This window comes from Psammomys obesus, unplaced genomic scaffold, assembly GCF_907164565.1.
Source record: "Psammomys obesus unplaced genomic scaffold, mPsaObe1.curated_primary_1811, whole genome shotgun sequence".
Lineage (NCBI taxonomy): Eukaryota > Metazoa > Chordata > Mammalia > Rodentia > Muridae > Psammomys > Psammomys obesus.
The window spans coordinates 2,859,678-2,880,020 of NW_026596091.1; the positions used below are offsets into that span (position 1 = coordinate 2,859,678).

Sequence of the window (20,343 nt, forward strand, 5' to 3'; positions counted from 1 at the left end):
AGGTCATGAGGACCACTGTTTGTCCCAAGAGATCTTTAGTAAAATGTATCTATGCAATGTGATCAATAGGAGCCGAATGGAATGACTTTGAATCTTACAGTGTGCCCAAGTGTATTCTGTACTACTGCAAGCAGAATTCTCAACTTCGAGGAATGCATAAAGAGGCTTATCTGGGCTCACAATTCTAGAGTCTAGGAAAATTAAACAGCGTGGCACTGACATGAGGACTAACTATGACCCAACATGGCAGACAAGCAATTATGCAGGGAGGGCCTAGCACACAAAGTGACCTTGATTTCTAAGATCCTGTTGTCTCCAGAACTAATCCAACTGCAGGAATCCCAGCTCTCTGCAGGATCTCCTCCTGCCCCCATTTAAGCCTGTCTCTTTTAAAGAATCTATCACCTCAGCTCCTCTGCTAGCCCGAGTCTCTTTGTGAGCTCAGTAACAACGCTTCATGGCAAAGAGTCGTTTACAGGAGTACAAGACCCAGGGGCTACAGAATGACCCTGAAGTTAAGAGTGCTGCTGCTCTTCCAGAGGGCCACAGTTCAATTCCCAGCACCGATGTCAAGCAGTTCACAAAAGCCTACCTCCAGCTCAGGTGGTGAAGAGCCCCCTTCTAGCCTCCACAGGCACCTGCACACACAGACATGCATTTCAAAAATAAACTTTTTAAAAAGCAAGCACACAGCCTTATTACTTACAGGAAGAAAACTCCATGTTGTCTCAGCATTGAGTGACCTGAGATGTTGAGCTTCATTCTTACTCTTTTCTGTCCACCTTCGCTCTCACACCTCTCCTCCAATTCCCCCCATCCTGCCTCATGCTTTCTTTATGCCCAGGCCAAAGCCAAGGCTTGGTACATGCCAGGAAAGTGCCTTAAGCGTTTTTTTTTAATCATCATCATCATTAAACTTGCTCACTAGACTTCAGTTCTCTGTCTTACAGGTACCTAGTCAGGTGTTCTCTAGTGATGAGTTCTTATTGTAAATTTCTTTTTTAACGCTTTTATTTGTTATTTCATGTTTATGTGAGGTTTTTTGTTTTTGTTTTGTTTTTTGCCTGCATGTATATGTGTGTTCCGTTTGCATGCCTAGTGCCCTCAGAAACCAGAAGAGGGCATCGAATCGCCTGAAACTAGAGTTACAGACAGTTGTGAGCCACCATGTGGGTCTGGGACTAAAATCCGGGCTTCCAGAAGAGCAGCCAATGCTCTGATCTGCTTGAGCCATTTCTTCAACCCCCGCCCCAAACCATGATTTCTATTGTGAAAAACACCCTGACTGAAAGCAACTTAGGGGAGAAAGAGTTTATCCAATTGAGGAGTCCAGGTTACTAGCCATCACTGTCTGGAAGTCAAGGCAGGAACCAAGGCAGCTGGGGGTGCAGCGGTAGAAGGAAGGAGAGAGAAGAAATGGATGCATGGTTACTGGCTCGGCGTGATTTTTTTTTTTTTTCACTCTTCTGAGTTCCGGGTCTAGCCCATGAAATGGTGCCACCGCACCTCGACACCGCAGTTAACCTAAGGACTATCCCATTCAGGCATTCCTGACCCAGGTAACCCCTTTCCCAGCCCTTCTACCTCGAGCCAAGTTGATAATGACAAGTAACCTTAACAGGGTGAATTTTAAGGTACATCTCTCGCCTGGCTCCGAGGGTCTGAGGACCTGGTGCAGGGTCTCACCTCTGGCGAACGCCTAGGAGCAGAGACAGAATCCAGGTAGCTTCCAAGAGCTGTCCCTGGGTTTGGGCACCAGTTGGTTCCCCAGGCTTGCTCCAGGTCACGTGTGCTTAGGGACCCGAGCTCTGCCAGCCGAGGGGCGGAACCCGCCAGCCGAGGGGGCGGGGCCGTGAACAGAGCTGGGACGGAGCTGAAGCGGAGCACTCATCCCTCCTCCGAAGCTGTAGCTGCCCACTCCCCTCGCCTTCCTCCTCAGCATCATGCTGTGGCGGGGCAGCCAGGTGCTACGGCACTTCTCCACCGGCCAGGTGAGTCCAGTCAAGGCGAGCATCCACGTCCTCGTCTTGTTTTCCAGACGTTGGGGTTGCAGGGCCGAGGCAGCGAGGCTGGGGTGGGCAGTGATGCTCAGGCCTTGCCAGAAGGGACCCTAGCGTGTTTCAGACTGGGAGACTCTAGAGAAGGCTGCGGCAGTATCCGGAATGGGAATCGTCAAGTAAGCCTTTGTCTCCTGCGGGGAATGAGCTGCAGACGCGGTTGCTGAACGTGTCAGGTCTGGCTGGGAGGACAAGCTGGGGACTGACAATGGATAAAGGGACAAGAGCCAGAGTCTGTTTTCTTCCTTTTTGCATTTCAACCCAGAGGTTCCCTGTCCCTACGTGCGCGGTGTAAGATCGGGACAGTGGGCTAGTGTGAGCACTGAGCATTGGCCTTGCAAGGTTTACCAGACGTGACTGGGACCCTGGCAAGCTCAGCAGCTGCGGCGAGGTTTCCAGGAACACCCAGCGCTTCAGGAGTAGCCACGCTGGAACGCTGTAAAACTAGAGAGTAAGAGCCCGGCCTGGCCCAGCCCACAGGCTTGGGATTGCATCAGCGCTTCTAGAAACGGCTTCTAGGGAGCCGACATGTTGCAAGTGACTCTGCCTTCAGCAGTTCGGTGGGAGAAGAGCCTTTTTGAGTCTAGACAATTCAGGCTGTTCAGGCAAGGAAAGCGTCTACCCTGTTCTCTTAGTCTCCTTCTGTCAGCAGTACACCCTAGTTGTGTCATAAAAGATTCTTTCCCCCTGTTGGCTTTTCTCTGACAATGCCATATGTTTGTTTGTTTGTTTGTTTGTTTAATTGAAGGCAGAATCCTGAGTTGTAGTAGTTCTAGATTTGCATTTATTTCAAAGTTTTCTTTTTCCTAGATAAGCACAAATGGTCGGAATCATTTTGGTCCTTACAATCAATTCTAGTGAGTTTGGTGAACATCAGAGTTTATAAAATCAGAAGGGCAAGCTGTGTCGGCCCTGGGTTTTTGACTGCTCTGCTGAGCAGTCCATGGACCCTTCCTTAATTTCTTCAGCCACCCTGGCTGTGCAGTCTGGTCAGGTGGCGCAGACAGCAAAAGGCCGTGTCTAATGACCTTGCCTTTGTCACCACCTTGTCAGTGAACTGTTGGAAAGTTGAAAGGAAGAAGTCTTGAAGGATGAGCAGATTTCCATCCTGGGACTACAGAAGTTTTTTTGGTTTTTTTTTTTTTTTTTTTGGGGGGGGGGCGGCTGAAAAAGCCAAGTGACAGGGATAGAAACACATCTGGGTGCAACAGCAGGGAGTCCCTGGGGCTGACTGTCCCCAGGAATGCACTGGGAAGGTGGCCCCAGACAGAGCTGGGAAGTAGGCATGGCTCTTCATGTCAGAGGGAAGAAAGCGAAGGACGAGGGAAGACCTGAGGAGATTTTTACTGTGCTCTCTAAGAATTAGTTTAAAATGAACACACAAATGGCTAATAAGATTTTGAAATGGTACAACCACTTTGAAAAACTTTTTGGTAGTTTCTTTTGTTAAAAAAATATATATACTACTACTACTAATAATAATAATAATAATAATAATCCCTTTTTGTTTGGGGGGAGGGCATGCCACAGCACATGTCAGAGTCGGAGGGAAAGTTTCTGCAGTTAGCTTTTCCCTTCCATCTGGAAATCAAACTCAGGTACCCAGGCTCGGCACCGTGTCCTTCCCGATGAGCCTTCCCGATGTGGCTAAGCTGTTTGGTGTGGCATCAGACAATCTATCATATAACACTGCTGCATCCGCGCTCTTAGGTTGTTTGTTCATTCTCATGCTGCCAGGGATGGAGTCAGAGCCTCCCACATGCAGAGCATGTGCTGTATTCCTGAGTTACTCCCCAAGTCGACATTAATGCTTACACAAAAACATGTACAGATGTTTATAGGGGCTTTTCTATAATCACCCCAAATTGCAAAGACCTTAATTGTCCTCGGCTGATGACAGGATGGACAAACTGTAAAACCACTTATAGAGTGGATTTTCTCCCATGCATGGGCAGAAAAGATCCACTGATGGCCACGCTGGTAATGAAACTCAGATGTGTCTTTTAAACATATGAAGTCACTCGAAGGTCTAGATATTTACTGATCTTACATTTCTGAAAGAAGATATAGGGACAAAAGAAAAGCCACTAGTTCTCAGGAGCTGGGTATAGTACAACTGTTGACTTAGAAACAGTGCTCAAGAGAGGGGTCTGGGGAGAATGACTGAGGTATGCTTAATGCCTGTGGGTGTCAGGATTGGCCTAGCCCCAAGATGGCATATAAGTCTCTTAGGCTGTTGTAAAGTGAAAATGACATCTCTCAAAAGGATGAATTTTATGACATAGAAATAATGCTCAAGGGTTTCAAGGGGGGCTGGGACAAGCTAACATATTCTGTAGAGCTTGGTCCAACAGATAGCAAAGGATCACCGGATTGTAAACTACATTCCCCGCCCCCCAAGCAATCTGAGAAGACACCTGAGCATTTCATTCCACTGAAGATAAGGTGTGCAACCTCCTGGTTTCTGTGGTGCCTTATCTGTGTACACAGAGATCTTTTTTGCTCTCTACAAGCATCCATGATGGGCTGCTCAGCACCACCTGAAACTCCAACACCACTTCCTGACCGCTGAGGCCATCAAACACTCATGGCTTAAACCCACACAGACACATACACATTAATAACATAAAATGATGAATCTTTAAGAAAAAGGCATTTTAAAAAGTGGTGAGGGCTGGACCAGTGTCAGAACTCCGACCTGGCATGCAGTGATTCAGCTTTGATCCCCAACAACGGGGAAAATCAATGTGACAATCGATGTGAATCCCTTCTTCATATAATGATGCAATAAGGGAATCAAGTTGCACAAGCTTGTCACTGCACATCTTGCCTAGCTCCTCTCTGTTCGGAGTATGGCGTGCTGCCCCTGTTCAGGTAAGAGCTTGTAACAGCAGCCACGGGCTTCGCACGCTCCAAATATATCCTGGGAGTGTACTGAAAGTCAGCCATGAAGTCAGCTGTTCTTTTCTCTCTCTGCTCCCGCTCTGCTCCAAGCGCCAGAGGCATGCCCCCTTGGAGCCAGTTCACACCTGGACAGGGTTGCCTCAGAGATCAGCCAACCCAGAAACAAGCCCACACACTCTCCTGCCCAAAGTCACTCAGGGATGGCCACTGTGTTCAGAATATGGTACAAATTACTGGCAATGGACAAAGCTCCCGGCAAGTTCTGTCTCCACTGACGTTTGTCAGCATTCCATGACTCCCCATTCTGAACGCCATGACATTTTTCATTTCCTCCTGCCTGGAACTTCCCAGAGGTCTCCCATCATCCTCCCCCACTTTCCTGGCCAGCTCCCAAAACGACACTCCTGAGGTTAGGAAGAATTCTCTTGAGGAGAAGGAGATGACTCAGCAGGTGAAAGGGCTTGCTAAGGAAGCGTCAGGTCCTGAGTTCTGATCCCCACACTGGTGTAAAAGTTGGACATGGTGGTTCGCAACAGGAGGATCCCTGGAGCCAGTTGGCTACCAGCTTAACTGAATAGTCAGCTCCAAGCGAAAGACCCTGTTTCAATAAGAACATGGAGCGTGATTGAGAAGAACAGCGGCTTTGACATCGGCCTCCACGTATGCACACATGTATGCCACATATATACACCGGCGCGCACACACTCTCACATGTGCACACATGCACGGACACATATGCACACACATGCGGACGTATCTGTCGCCCACCCACTCTGAAGAACTCTTTCAGAACCTCCCTGTGCCCGCCTCTCCTAGCTCTGTGTCACTGACATGTCTACTTGGATGTCTTCCCTCCTGGCTGATGAATTCCCAGAGGACAGGGGCCATTTCTTTTCCTACACGTCTTGTAGCGTAGGGGGTCTTTAAGAGAAATGTGCCCAGAGAACAAACGAGAGAGAGGAATTGAAGAAAGTGTGGATGTGTCTGCCTGATAATCGGTGTGGGAGGGCCCAACCCTCTGTGGGTAGCTACAGCCTAGACGCTTGGGTTATATAAGAAGACTAGGTGAGCATGAGGGAGGGAGCCAGTAAGCAGCTCTCCTCCATGGCTTCTGCTTCAGCTTCTGCTCTAACGTCCCCCATTGACGGACTGTGACCTGGAACTACAAGCCAAATAAACCCCTTTTCTCCCCAAGTTGCTTTTGGTCAGGGTGCTGATCACAGCAACAGGAAAGCGAACTAGAAAATCGCATCCTGTTTCTTGGCGACTATTAGATTTCAGGCTATGTCTTCATACGCTTTTGCTTTAATATCTTCATCTGTAAAAACCAGTTATGAATGCCTGCTTCTAGGAGTCCATGTAGCCAAATCATACGGTGAAATATGTGACATGGGCCAACATTCCACACGCATGTTTCTAGTTATCTCTGCTTTCTCTTTCTGCCCCGAGTTCCCAGGACAGTCTGTTGTGGTCTGGTACCTCCAGTACAGGGAGCAGAGCGCCTCAGGTGTGGGTGTGCTCACGGATCACTAGAGAGCTTCTTATGATGCAGCTCCCTGGGACGCCAATTCTGCCTCACTAGATCTGCCAGGAGAACCCAGAACCCACATTTGAAATGGTGGATTCTGCCAACCTGGTCAAGTCAGTACTCAGACTGCACTTGGGAAAATGAAAGAAGGAAATATCTCAAGCCTAGATTTCTGGAATCCTGTGAATTCACAAATACACTTAGAGTCCTGAAAATCTTAATTATTCCTCAATGTTAAAACACTCACGTTGGCTAGGGATGTAGCTCTGTAGTAGAGTGCAACCTTTGGTTCGAAGGCCCTGGGTTCAATTCCCAGCACCCGAGAGAGAGGTGGGGAGTCACCCATTGAACCCAAAAAGTTCAATGAGTGTTACATGTTCAGTGACAACATGGCTGCTTCGAGCATCCTTTCTCAGCTGACCTGACTGAACCCAGGCCAGCTAGAAGACAGTCACATAGAATGCAGCAAGCCCGCTGCTCGGGAGGATGAGGTCTCCCCGCTTTTGTGTGCCCTGAGGTTTTCCACCACCACCCTTTTGGTTACCGTGGTTCGCAAACACACGGTAATGTTTTTGGTAATGTTGATTGTTGAACCGAGGGTCTTGCACACGAGAAACAACTCCTCCCCCAGAGAGCTGCAGCCTGGCCCCTCTGTGTGTTTTGAAGCAGTGTTTCCTATGTCTTAAGATACCTAGCCATTAGGAACTGCAGGAGAAGTTGAAATTTTTGTAAGGTGGCTAATGGGAAGATTCTATTTCAGCCCTAGTTATAGGGTACAGAGATTAAATATTTATAGAGCATTTTTAGTTCTCTCTCTCTCTGTATGTATGTGTGTGCGTGCATATGTGTGTGTGTGTGTGTGTGTGTGTGTACATATAGGCTAGAGGTCAACTCCAGGTTTGTTCCTTGGGCACAATCTACTTTGGTTTTATTCCTGTGTGTGTGTGTGTGTGTGTGTGTGTGTGTGTGTGTAAGACCTGCTGAGTCAATTGAGCATTGCCTGTCCATGTTTAGGGCTGGTCGCTTGTGATTTGATAACCATCATTGGAGCCTTAAGTGCAGGAATTGTGTTAGGGGTGAATCAGATGGGGCTGGGCACCACATGATCAATGTTCTCTGCGTGTTCACCAATCGTGGCTTTCTGTAATTATCTCCATCCACCACCAAGGAAGAGCTTCCTCGAGGAGGGGTGAGGGCTACACTTATCTGTGGGTGTAAGGACGAGTATTTAGGGTGCAGTCGGGGATCATGCTAGTTTAGTGAAGTGGCAGCGGCACACTGTCCTCTAAGATCTGTGGCCTCACCAGCTGTGGGAAGGTAGGTAGATTTACCCGGCATAAACTCCCTCCTCCTGAGGGAGTTACAAGGCTGTTGGTTACCACCAGGATGTAAGAGCCAATCCTGCACATTAGGAATATCTTGTCATAATGGTTCATAAATGTCATAGCTGGCTAGGACTATTGATTGCTTTTCTGTGTTGGCAGTTTGCACAGCATCATCTAGTACTATGAAAGTTAATGCTCAGGGAAGAGGCTTTCCAATCAAACCCAGCTTGATTTTTCTGAATCCTATGTCTAGTGTGCATGCATTTTCAGCAATAGGGTCTAACCTTCCCCTTCTGAGATGCAACCAAGGGCGACAGTAATAGTTATTGTTTGGGGAGTTTCTTGGCCTACCCTGACAAACAACTTGAAATAAGTTGTTTCTTTCTTGTGCCCAAAATTGTAGTTTTTGTTAGATAATCTAGTTTGGAAGAGGATTATCACCCGAAGTAGCATGGCTAGACTGCAAGGTACACTATGTAGCCCAGGCTGGTTTTGTGTTAGCAATCCTCCTGTATTAGCAACAGACTGATAATTTTGTCTTGGAGGTCTTAGAACTTCTGGTGGCCCCGAGTCATCTCATGTGACTCATTCTCCAATATTTATGCAGAGTCAGCTGTCGTTATCACTATATTCTTCCACAGGTTTATTTCAAAAACAAGCTGAAGTTGGCACTTATTGGCCAGAGCCTCTTTGGACAGGAAGTCTACAGCCACCTGCAGAAAGAAGGCCATCGAGTGGTGGGGGTGTTCACAGTTCCCGACAAGGATGGGAAGGCTGATCCTCTAGGTGAGCGCATCATGGAACACTGGGTCAAACGCTCTCAAGGCCTGTGGTGATCACGGCTGGTTTGGTTGCATCGTGTCCGACCGCTGTTGTTATTGTGCCATATCAAGCAAGGCTTCCAGATGATGAGGAAGGATGAAAAGAAGACTCCTGACATTGGCCTGTGGCCTCCATGCACACAGGTGAACACAGTGACGTGTGCATACACTCACATGAACACGTCCGTACACCACATATACACTCACCAGGAAGAGAGAGAGGAAGCAGAGAGCGACAGAGTCCAGAACTGGCACATATCGTTTCCATTCATATCCAGTCAGCCAGATCTGAGGCACAGGCTGACTCGTTCACAGGGGAGCCTGGGAATTGAGATTTTCTTTGAGATAGCTATATATTTAACTGTATAAGGCATCTTAGGTTTTTTCCCCTGTTGCTGTGATTAAAAAGTTCCCTGACACTCCAGGTGGCCGTGGCACACACCTTTGATAGCAGCACTCGGGAGGCAGAGGCAGGGGGGATCTCTGAGTTCCAGGCCAGCCTGGTCTACATAGAGAGTTCCAGGACAGGAGAAACCCTGTCTCCAAACAACAAAACAAAGAAAAAGCCCTGAGAAAAGCAACTGACAGGATAAAGGATTAATGTGGCCTGTGATCTCAGGTTACAATTCATTGCTGTGAGAAAATCAAGGCAGCAGAGACTGAAGCAGCTGCTCAGATCACATCCATTTGATCAAGAGCAGAAAGTTAATGCATGTATGCCAGGACTCAGCTGGCTTTCTTCGCTCTCAGACAGTTCAAGATCACCTGCCTAGGAAACAACAGTACTGTCCATCTTGGGTGGGTCCTCCCACCTTAACTAAGGTGATAAGATAATTCCTCACAGGCCAGCCCTCATGCAGACTTCCTTCCCAGGTGAGGCCGGACGGAGTCACGTGTCCGCACTGTGTCAGCTGACCACCACACCAGGAGATGCCACTGCTGGAGGCCAGGCAGCAGTCTCCACGGTGCACACGCATCATTGGAATGACAGATACGATCATCAGACTCAGTTCAAAAATAGATCTGGGGAAGGGCGTTTCCTGGGTACCTGGACCCAGGGCCAGGACCTTCTTTCATTGGTCGTGGCCATCTGAACTCACGATGTGACTTAGGAGAAGGCAAACCCAACCTGACTTGTATATAATCTGCCTTGAGATGTGCAGCTTGCTCAGCAGCACATGCTCTGACATCACAGACCGATGGCGGGTTCTGCCCCTTGTGCCCTGTGACCCTGTGCAGCTTCCTAACGTCCAGTTCAGTGGCCCCTGCCTCATAGGGCTGTGCTGAGAATTCATGAGGGAAATGTATGCAAAATGCTATGCCTTACATGAGGCTTGCAAGCAATTAATAACGACAGCTGCTGACTGACAGCTTTTTATCAGGACAGTCCACTGAGCAAGCCAAAACCCACAACAATGAGCAGTAAGGTACTGTTCCAAGTTTCCCCAGAGCTCCTTTTTTTTTTTTTTTTTGTGTGTGTGTGTGTGAAAACAGCTATCTCCTTTACCCCATTTTCTTGCCCAAGCAACCTCTCAGATTCCTTCCATGAAAATACAAGCGACGTGTGTGTGTGCACACGTGTGGGAACCCGTCCGTAGAGGTCACAGAAGGATGTCAGGTGTCCTGCCCTGTCACACTCCACCTTATTCCTGTGAGACGGGGTTTCTCACTAGGCTGGAGGCCATCACACCCCTGAGACCCTTCTGTGTGTTCCCACAGTGCTGGAGTTACAGGGCATCCAACCATGTCCTGCTTTTAGAAAGGGTTTGTTTTATTTTAGCCAGGCATAGTGGCATGCTCCTCTAATCCCAGCACTTGGGAGTCAGAGGCAAGCAGATCTCTGTGAGTTTGAGGCCAGCCTGGTCTACATAGTGAGTTCTAGGATAGCCGGAGCTATCCTAGACAGGGTCTCACTGTCTCAAAAACTACAACAAAAAGATTTACTTTATTTTTCATTATCTCTGTATTTGTGTGGCCCATCAGCCACTCAACGCACTTTCTGGGAACCAAACCGCTGAGCCATCTCTTCCACCCTGTGTCCAGCTTTAAAAAAAATAATTTCTTTAATTTTATTTTATGTGTATTGATGTGAGAGTGTCAGATCCTTTGGAGCTAGAGTTACAGACATGTGAGTTGCCATGTGGATGCTGGGAATTGAACCTGGGTCTTTTGGAAAAGCAGAGAGTACTCTTAACCACTGAGCTGTCTCTCCAGCCCTGTGTCCAGCTTTTTTAAAGTGACTGCTGGGGATTTGAACTCAGGCCCTTGTGTTTACACAGCAAGTACTTTTACCTGCAGAACCATCTTCCCATTCTGCCATTATCACATTTTTACCCTCCACTCACCTGCCATCTGATGTGAGTTACATTTCTTTTTTTATTTTTATTTTTTATTAATTACAGTTTATTCACTTTGTATCCCAGCTGTAGCCCCCTCTCTCATTCCTTTTCAATCCTACCCTTCCTCCCTCTCCCATGCCCCTCTCCAAGACCACTTATAAGGTAGGTCCTCCTCCCCCTCCATCCGACCCTAGTCTAGCAAGTCTCATCAGGACTGGCTGCATTGTCTTCCTCTGTGGCCTGGCAAGACTGTAACCCCCCTCAGCAGGGGGTCAGGGTGGTCAAAGAGCCAGCCACTGAGTTCATGTCAGAGGTGCCCCTGCTCCCCTTACTAGGAAACCCACTTGGATACTGAACTGCCATGGGCTACATCTGTGCATGGGGTTCTAGGTTATCTCCATGCATGGTCCTTGGTGGAGAATCAGTCTCAGAGAAGACCCATGGACCCAGATTTCTTGGTTCTGTTGCTCTCCTTTTGGGGCTCCTGTCCCCTCCAGGTCTTTCTATTTCCCCCTTCTTTCATAAGATTCCCTGCACTCTGCCCAAAGTTTGGCTATGGGTCTCAGCGTCTGCTTTGGTACACTTCTAGGTAGAGTTTTTCAGAGGCCCTCTGTGGAATGGATACAGAAATTGTGGTACATTTACACAATGGAATACTATGCAGCAATTAAAAACAAGGAAATCACGACATTTCTTGAATATTTTATGAATGTTAACATTTTTGCATTATTGTGCTGGTGGCTCAGACTCTTTCAAATCACTTGATCAAAGACTAACCTTGGTTCAGACATCTTCCAGACTTAACAAGGCTTCACAGCTCAGGTTTTGTCATGGAGACCTCATCTCGTCATTTAGGACACACACACACACAGGCATACAAACACACACAAACTCACACTCACACACATGCACACACTAGATAAATAAAAATGTAATGAAAGTTCTTTTTAAAAAAGCTTCCATCAAAACCTGAAAATACTATCTGCTCACCAGCTTTTGAACTCAAATACATATGCCTTCAATATATGGATTAGTGTCCCTCTAGGAAGATGAATGAGCCCAATTCAATAGTAACAACATCAGATAATAGTCACAATCCCAGTTGTCCCCCACTGTGTTTAGTCTGTAAATTTTGTGTGAAATTGTGATGTTACAGTGTGTTAATGTGAGACCATGGCCTTAAAGGGAAGGACAATCTTTTTTTCTTGCTCAGCTTTGGCTGCAGAGAAAGATGGGACCCCTGTGTTCAAGTTCCCCAGATGGAGAGTGAAGGGTAAAACCATCGAGGAGGTGGCAGAAGCCTACCGGTCGGTGGGCGCTGAGCTCAACGTGCTGCCCTTTTGCACACAGTTCATCCCCATGGATGTCATTGACGGCCCAAAGCACGGCTCCATCATCTACCACCCATCGCTCCTACCCAGGCACAGAGGAGCTTCGGCCATCAACTGGTGAGAGAGCAGGAGTGAGGCTCTGTTTGCATAGTTCATGGTTTTTCTGTTTTTCTCCTACATGATGCAGACACTAGGTGGGCTTGGGGCTGGGGAGGTGGCTCAGCCAGCAATGGGCTTGGTGTGCACACATTAGGATCTGAGTTAGGATCCCCAGCACCCATAGAAAAGCCAGGCTTGGAGGCTTGCGTTTGTAATCCCAGCTAGAAAGAAGCAGGAAATGGTGGCTGCCTGGAGCTCACTGACCAACCAACCTGCCTGAATCAATGGGCTCAAGGTTCTGAGAGAGACCCTGACTCAAAAAAATAGAACGGAGAACTGAGGAAGATCCTGGCTATCAGACCCTGTCCTTTGCATACGTGTGTACACTGCATATACACATTCACATAAACACATGCATACAGCACGCACACACACCCACACCTAATATGCTTCTGAGGTCCTGAGTGATTGCTCCAGTTGTGTGACCTCCTCTGAGGTCTGGAGACACTGCATGAAGTGAGACAGAATTCTCCAAGGACAGCCTCTGGGTATTAATTCCAGTGACTGTAACCAGGTCCCAAAGCTTCAGTAGTCTGATAGAGAGGATCAATTTGATTGACACACTTTTGACATATGCCTTCATTAGTGCACGATGCCCTTATAACTTTTTTCTTTTTACACAAAGGATCCCAGTGCATTGAAGAAAATGCAGGATTACTGGGAAGTGCCTTCTTTCTCAGCCATAACCCTCCTCCAACTTCATGCTTCTCAAAGAGGCTCTGACCAACATTCTCTCATGCCTGCTTTAAGCAGCTCCTGGCACACCATAAGTTTCTAACTCCATGAACACAGTGGTGCACTATGCTGAGGCTGAACTGGACCTTTTCCCCCACTTTCACCTTCATTCTCTTACCAGCCACCTTCCTGGTATCCCTCAGCACCAGGTTATTGACCATAAAAAAATCAATATGTGGTTTAAATGTGCTAAAATACTTTGGAGTATTTGAAGATGGGTACTAGGAATTTATCTCCTTTTGGTGGTATGAATAATAGTAGTTCATACCTTTGCACTTGAATCTGTATTTTTTTTCACTTTGAATTCTTTCTATATGCAGAATCATTGGGACAAAGCATATAAATATTTTCAAGGCTCTTGACAGTGCAATGATAATTCCTCAATATTTCTGAAAAAGGAGACCCACTGGATGGCTGATTTAGGTCTTGCTTGCTTGATAGCTTAGAGAAATAAAAATAATTTAAGAAGGGGTTTGAGGCTGGAGAGATGGCTCAAAAATTAAGAATACTGCTGCTATTATGAGCAGAGTTTGGTTCCAACACTCAAATCAGGTATCTCTACATAGCCTGTAACTCCAGCTCCAGGGGCTCTGGTGCCCTTTTCTGCGGCTCAGATGCCGCAGGTCATCTGCACTCATATGACATGCACTCACAGGCACATACATTAAAAATAAATCTTAAAAAGTGATTTCGGGCTTTTATGAACAATCAATTTACAACTTTAGTGTATGTGCCTGCTCTCTGATACATGTTTATAGATATTTGCTCACTGTTTGTATTATAGTCAAGCTAAGCATTTTTTTCTTAGTCTGGGTGGAATACAGCATACAGTATGAATAGTTGACCTAATCAACTGACTTTTACTGCAGTTTACATAGCCAGTCTAGAGCTAATTCTAATCTTAAGTGACATTTATTCTCAATTATACTACCTAAATTAACAACCAGTTTTCCTTTTCACCCTGTGCTGAGTATCCTGACTTATCTTTCATTCTTATTCTGTCTAATAAGTGATCATGTGCAATGTAGGAAGTACACGAAGGCATGAAAATTACTCAGTCCTAAAGAAGAAATATGACTCCTGCAGTCAGTGGGTAGCAGGAAGGATGGACTCTGACACTGTTTTTTGTTTTGTTTTATTTTGTTTTGCTTTGTTTTATTTTTGAGAGAAACCCTCTCTTAAGGTTCAATATCCCTGCCTGTCCTGGACTCACTTTGTAGACCAGGCTGAAGATCTGCCTACCGATGCCTCTTGAGTGCTGGGGTTAAAGGCATGTGCCACCACGCCCAGCTTCTGACACTTTTTTTTTCTTTTTTTAAAACACTTTAATATTTATTTTTATTTTATATACATTGGTGTTTTGTCTGCAAGTGTGAGGAGGTCAGATCCCCTGGAACAGGAGTTATAGACAGTTGTGAGCTGCCATGTGGGTGCTGGGAATTGAACCCAGGTCTTTTAGGAAGAGCAGACAGTGCTCTTAACCGCTGAGCTATCTCTCCAGCCCTGACACCTTTTAAGAAGCGCCACAAGCCATAACTGCAAGATTGTAAGACATACATGAGGATGCAGGAAATAGCAGCTGCTGGGTGGCGGCTGTGAATGCGGAAGGCGCTGAGCCCTACTGTAACCTTCTCCAGCCACTTCATTGACTATCTCCTTCTCCACTGTAACTTCCTCGTCCTTTAACACAACTAATTCTCTGCTTGATACAATCGACCAGCATTTTAAGTTGAAACTGTTCTTTCCACAGGACTCTAATCATGGGAGATAAGAAAGCTGGGTTTTCTGTTTTCTGGGCAGATGATGGCTTGGACACAGGACCCATCCTTCTTCAGAGATCATGTGATGTCAAACCCAATGACACAGTGGATGTGCTCTATCACCGGTTCCTTTTTCCTGAGGGGATCAAGGCCATGGTCAGTATACTCACACCATCAACTCTAATTTAGAACACTTCTAAAATTTAAGGGTTGTTATTTTTTTCATCAAAAATTTGCCAAGCCAGGCATGGCAGCACATACTGTAACCCTTAGTAGCTCATGTCTGTAATGCAGATTTGAGCTTGAAAGTCCCATAGTCTGTGATGCTGACTTAATCCTCTTTAAAAAGATGGAACTGACAAGACAACAACTAAACTGCTCCATCCTTTTGTCAAATACTTGAATCTCCAACCCTGTTGATAGTAACTAGTTCTAAGAAGGAATAAAGAACTTTAATTTTTTTCTATGTAATTTAAGTTTACTTTAAAGGTATTTTACTTAGTCTACATAACAGGGTGAAATTCGATTACTGATTTATTTATTCAGATGTGCTCAGAGTGAAAAAACTGTAAACATGCATCCATACCATGAAATATTTCACCCATTAAAAATTCAAAGAGTGAGAAAGTAATTTCTATGCCATTGGGTTGTCTCCCTATGCCCACCAGGTTCATTGCCACGATAAACAGAGCCACCTGTCTCCTCCCTTCCCCCATCTCTCTGGGTTGAACCTAGCGCCTTGTGTATGCTAAGCGCGAGCTTTGCTCCAGGCCTTCACCTCCAGCCCCAGCAAGGATTCTTACTTGACTGCAGGCTTGATATTGGGGCGGGCACACCTGGGTATAGATCCTGCCGGGCATGTCAAGCCTTTGTCACTGTGAAATGACGCTGTAACCTACAAAGTTGACACTCAGAAGACATGCAGTTGAGTTACCAAAACAATTTTTAAAAATCTTTTGGTGTTTTAGTTTGTGTCTAATGTGTCTAGTTGCATTCATAGCAAATGTGGCTATATGGCCAAATGTGGCTGAGTCTAGAGTTAGTGCTCTGACATCTCTTGAAACTAGTTTCCTCATTTGCCAAACAGAGGTGTGGTATACACCTTTCAGGATACATGTACCCTCTGTAAGTGATAACGTACATAAAGTAGCTGTCATACCCTATGTGCTTGTCATGTAGATGGACCTGGAGAACGCATGGCAACGTCACCACAGCCTGATTTTCTGAGCAGATTTATATGCAATCAATCTGTTGAAAGCAAACTTCCATTAGAAGGGCCATGCCTTTGTGGCTCTCTGGGCTCTAACACCAATGATGGTTTTGGCTTTAGGTAGAAGCCGTCCAACTCATAGCTGACGGAAAAGCTCCTCGAATTCCCCAGCCGGAAGAGGGGGCGACATATGAAGGTATCCAGAAGAAGAAAAATGCTGAGGTATTTGCACCCATAGTGCACAGCGAGTCCCTGCCCTCTACCTTCGAGTAGTTCCCAGCGTAGGAGTTCCTGACCCAGGGGCAGTCCCTCCAAGGCAGCTGGTCCTGTGTGTCCCCACTCCTATCTGGGATGAAGAGAAGTTAGTGTCACCCGTAGGCCTCACGGCCTGTATTTGTGCTCACCCAGATTTCGTGGGACCAGCCTGCTCAAGTTTTGCATAACTGGATCCGAGGTCATGATAAGGTCCCTGGAGCCTGGGCAGACATAAATGGACAGGTATGCTTTCAATGGATACGAGTTCCCCATACAATCCCCCCCACCACGCTGTGAGTGTGTGTGTGTGTGCGAACCACTGGTATTTAAACCCACAGCCTTGCACCATGAAAGCACTATAACATCATGCTACGCTTTTGGCTCCATCTCACTAAGTTGCTTAGATTGGTTTTGAATTTGTGATCCTCCTTTAACTGTGGCTCTGGGGAGGCAGACTGTGAGTTTGAGGCCAGCCTAGTCTACAGAGCAAGTTCCAGGCCAGCCAGAGCTTCACAGTGAGATCCTGTGTAGACAGACAGACAGAAGAAAGAGGAAGGAACAAAGGAAGGATGGAAGAAAAACAGACAGGGAGAGAGGGAGGGAGGAAGGCAGGAAGATCAAATAAGTTCCCCATTCATATAAATACATAGTTCCTGCTGCACCGGGAATATTCAATACATATTAACTATAACAGGCCTTATTTATAGGACGATATTTTTTTTAAAGTCAGTATCCTTTGCCCTTGGTCACCATCCTTTCTAGTCTTATTTTCTGGACTTGATCTCCAGAATAGCCTGCACAGCTCATGCCTCAGCTTTGCCAGCACTGGGATTACAAACCAGCACCATCATACCCAGCTTTTTAAATTTTTTTTATTATTATCATTTATTGCAATTTATTCACTTTGTATCCCAGCTGTGTCCCCCTCCCTCATCTCCTTCCAATCCCACCCTCCCTCCCTCTTCTCCTCTCAAGCCCCTCTCCAAGTCCACTGATAGTGGAGGTCCTCCTCTCCTTCCATCTGACCCTAGCCTATCAGGGCTCATTAGGACTGGCTGCATTGTCTTCCTCTGTGGCCTGGTAAGGCTGCTCCCAGCTCAGGGGGAGGTGATCAAAGAGCCAGCCACTGAGTTCATGTCAGAGTCAGTCCCTCCTCCCCTTACTAGGGAACCCATTTGGAGACTATGGGCTACATCTGTGCAGGGGTTCTAGGTTATCTCCATGCATGGTCCTTGGTTGGGGTTTCAGTCTCTGCAGGGACTGCAGGGCTCAATTTTTTGGGCTCTGCTGGTCTCCTTTTGGAGCTCCTGCCCCCTCCAGGTCTTTCTGTCTCCCCCTTCTTTCATAAGCTTCCCTGCACTCTGTCCAAAGTTTGGCTGTGAGTCTCAGCCTCAAAACTCCAATCAGTAGAGTCTTTCAGCACATCAGCTTTTTACCCTGTGTCAAAGCTCTAACTCCGGTCTCATGCTTATGTGGCAAACACTTTACCACCTGAGACTCTCCCCAGGCCCTTTAAGTGTTTAAAAACTGTGTATTCAGTGTGTGTGTGTATGTGTGTGTGTGTGTGTGTGTGTGTGTGTGTGTGTGTGCATGCGTGCGCACTTGCGTGCATACTACTTGTGCGTAGGAACCTTCAGAAACCAGAAGGCGTCAGATCCCCTGGAACTGGAGTTGCAGGTGGTAGTAAGTGACCACGTGGGTGACTGAACCTGTCCTCTGCAAGAGCAGCAAGCACTCTTAACCACAGAGCCCCTCTCTAGCCCATCTCTCAGACGGTGATCACATATTTGCAGATTGCCATTTGTTACATTTCTACCGATGCTCGATTCAGTCCTACCAAATAAATGTGTATGACAAAACTGTATCTCAACCTTACTATAGATCTGAACTTCGGTGTTTGTACAAGGCATTGCTTGAACACAGCCCTGGTGGTGGCTTTGCCTCCTGAATTTACAGGGTTTGATCTCTTTATTAGATGGTGACTTTCTACGGCTCTTCATTATTGACTAGTCCTGTGCCTGCTGGAGAACCACTGGACATTACAGGTGCCAAGAAGCCTGGTCTTGTTACCAAAAATGGACTTGTTCTTTTTGGTAATGATGGAGAAGCAGTGAGTGTACTAAGCCACTTTCTCATCTTCCTTCTTTAACCACAGCTATTAGGAAATGGCTCCCCTGGCACTCATTGGGAGGTGGGAGCTCACGATGTCTGTGCCCCACTTCTCTGGGGATGCATGATGTCCTCTGCACCAAGACACGGTTCCTCAGGATGGCCCCATGGACCCTCACAGTGAGGGAGCCCTGGGAACTGGGTCAGGAACGTGGGCCTCTGCTCACCCACCTGCTGGTTTGGGTGGGATGGCTCTCCCTGCTGTGTTTCCTTGTCTATAAAGCCTGTCAGTGATTAGGAAGGCCTGGTGAGACCCACGCAGTCTCTTTCATTATCCTCTGCTGTCACCTCCCTAGGGCAGCCCCGCCCATATGACTAGTTTCAGGCCTCCTGGACAGTTTCCCGGTGAAGAGTATAAAGGGCCATTGTAGTTTACACATCTGTCCCGATTGTTAAGTGTAAATGAACGGTTAACATTACAGTGTTTTAGTGCCCAGCTACTGCTAAGTCTTAAACCAGCACTAGACAAATCACTGAACTTCACCGAGTCCCCAATTCTGCAACAACAAAGCCGCACAACAGCCCCCATCTCCATCGGGATTGATTTTAGCACATGCATCCTAACGTACCAGACTGGTGGCATGCTGGCAGCAGTGGCGTGTCCTGGGGGTGTGCCACTGTGAAGACATCTTTCCAGTCCCATTAGACATGGGAAAGTAGGCCGACCATATGTCTGCATTCTCTAGACAAGCCGACCTCTATACCCACCTAAGGCGTTAGACTCCTCCTCCCAGCAGGCTTGTCTTGGGTGGTCTGAATCTTCAGCTTGTTTTCCTGCTGTTCCATAGCTGATGGTGAGAAACCTGCAGTTTGAGGATGGGAAGATGATTCCCGCCTCCCAGTACTTTTCATCAGGAGAGACATCAGTGGTTGAACTTTCAGCTGAGGAGATGAAAGTAGCAGAGACCATCAAGGTGAACATGTGGAGTCCTTAAGGTGACTCGTACCTTGGAACCCCGATGCCTGCTTGTGGCTGGTGCAACTGTCCTTAGGCAGAGGAATGGAACTTTATCTCCTCCTTCTGTATAAGCTGTGGTTAAGAAATCAATTCAGAAATATTCATGCTCAGACACAGAATATAGAGATTTTTTTCAGTTCTAGGCTGCCTTGGGGGTGGGGTTGGGTGAAGCTGGGACACGGGGATAAAGGTAGAACCATTCAGAAACCCAAACTGAGAGTCATTTTTATTCTAGCCAGAAGGACAAAACTTCTCTCATAATTGTATTTCATGTTCCATAGGGCAAAACTGGGGGGAGGGGGTTCAGGTCACCTCCTCTTCATATTCACTGGTCATGTGTGACTGATAGAGATGCTCAGCCATGCTGCCATATTGTGCTTTGGGTGAAGGGCAAAGAGGTCTCTGCCATGGGATTCCACACAGTTCTTCAATAAGTGGCCCTTTTCCTGCAGGTCATCTGGGCTCGAATTTTAAGCAACATCCCTGTGATTGAAGACTCCACAGACTTCTTTAAATCTGGAGCAAGCTCAATGGATGTTGTGAGGTAAAGCTACACTCGGAACTCTCTCCCCCTCTGTCTCTGTCTTTCTCTCTCCGCCCCCTCCTACCCCCAGACTTGTCTATTACATCTCCCTTTTCTTCATGCTTTTTGTTACTGTTTCCATGATCTTTTTATTTGTTGCTAACCAGGCTGTTTTCACATTTCCTTTAATGTTTCTAACGGTTTGTTCTTTTCAAAAGACGTTTCTTGTTATTTGTGTGTGTGTGTGTGTGTGTGTGTGTGTGTGTGTG

The 20,343-nt window shown here is 46.8% G+C and overlaps 1 protein-coding gene across 2 annotated transcripts in view; it reads left to right on the forward strand.

Annotated features, from left to right (window-relative positions):
• The first annotated feature begins 1,868 nt into the window (after positions 1-1,868).
• Positions 1,869-20,343, forward strand: part of Aldh1l2 (aldehyde dehydrogenase 1 family member L2) — a 38,953-nt gene continuing 20,478 nt past the window's right edge. Inside the window, exons 1-9 of one of the 2 annotated variants that reach the window (XM_055627798.1) lie at positions 1,869-1,991; positions 8,456-8,600; positions 12,188-12,422; positions 14,950-15,115; positions 16,290-16,391; positions 16,578-16,667; positions 18,400-18,534; positions 19,382-19,507; positions 20,004-20,095. In XM_055627798.1, coding sequence (XP_055483773.1) covers positions 1,944-1,991; positions 8,456-8,600; positions 12,188-12,422; positions 14,950-15,115; positions 16,290-16,391; positions 16,578-16,667; positions 18,400-18,534; positions 19,382-19,507; positions 20,004-20,095 — 1,139 coding nt within the window. In that variant the 5' untranslated portion in view covers positions 1,869-1,943. Of the gene's footprint in view, positions 1,992-8,455; positions 8,601-12,187; positions 12,423-14,949; positions 15,116-16,289; positions 16,392-16,577; positions 16,668-18,399; positions 18,535-19,381; positions 19,508-20,003; positions 20,096-20,343 lie in introns of those variants that run through there. The other variant, XM_055627799.1, reaches the window with a different exon arrangement.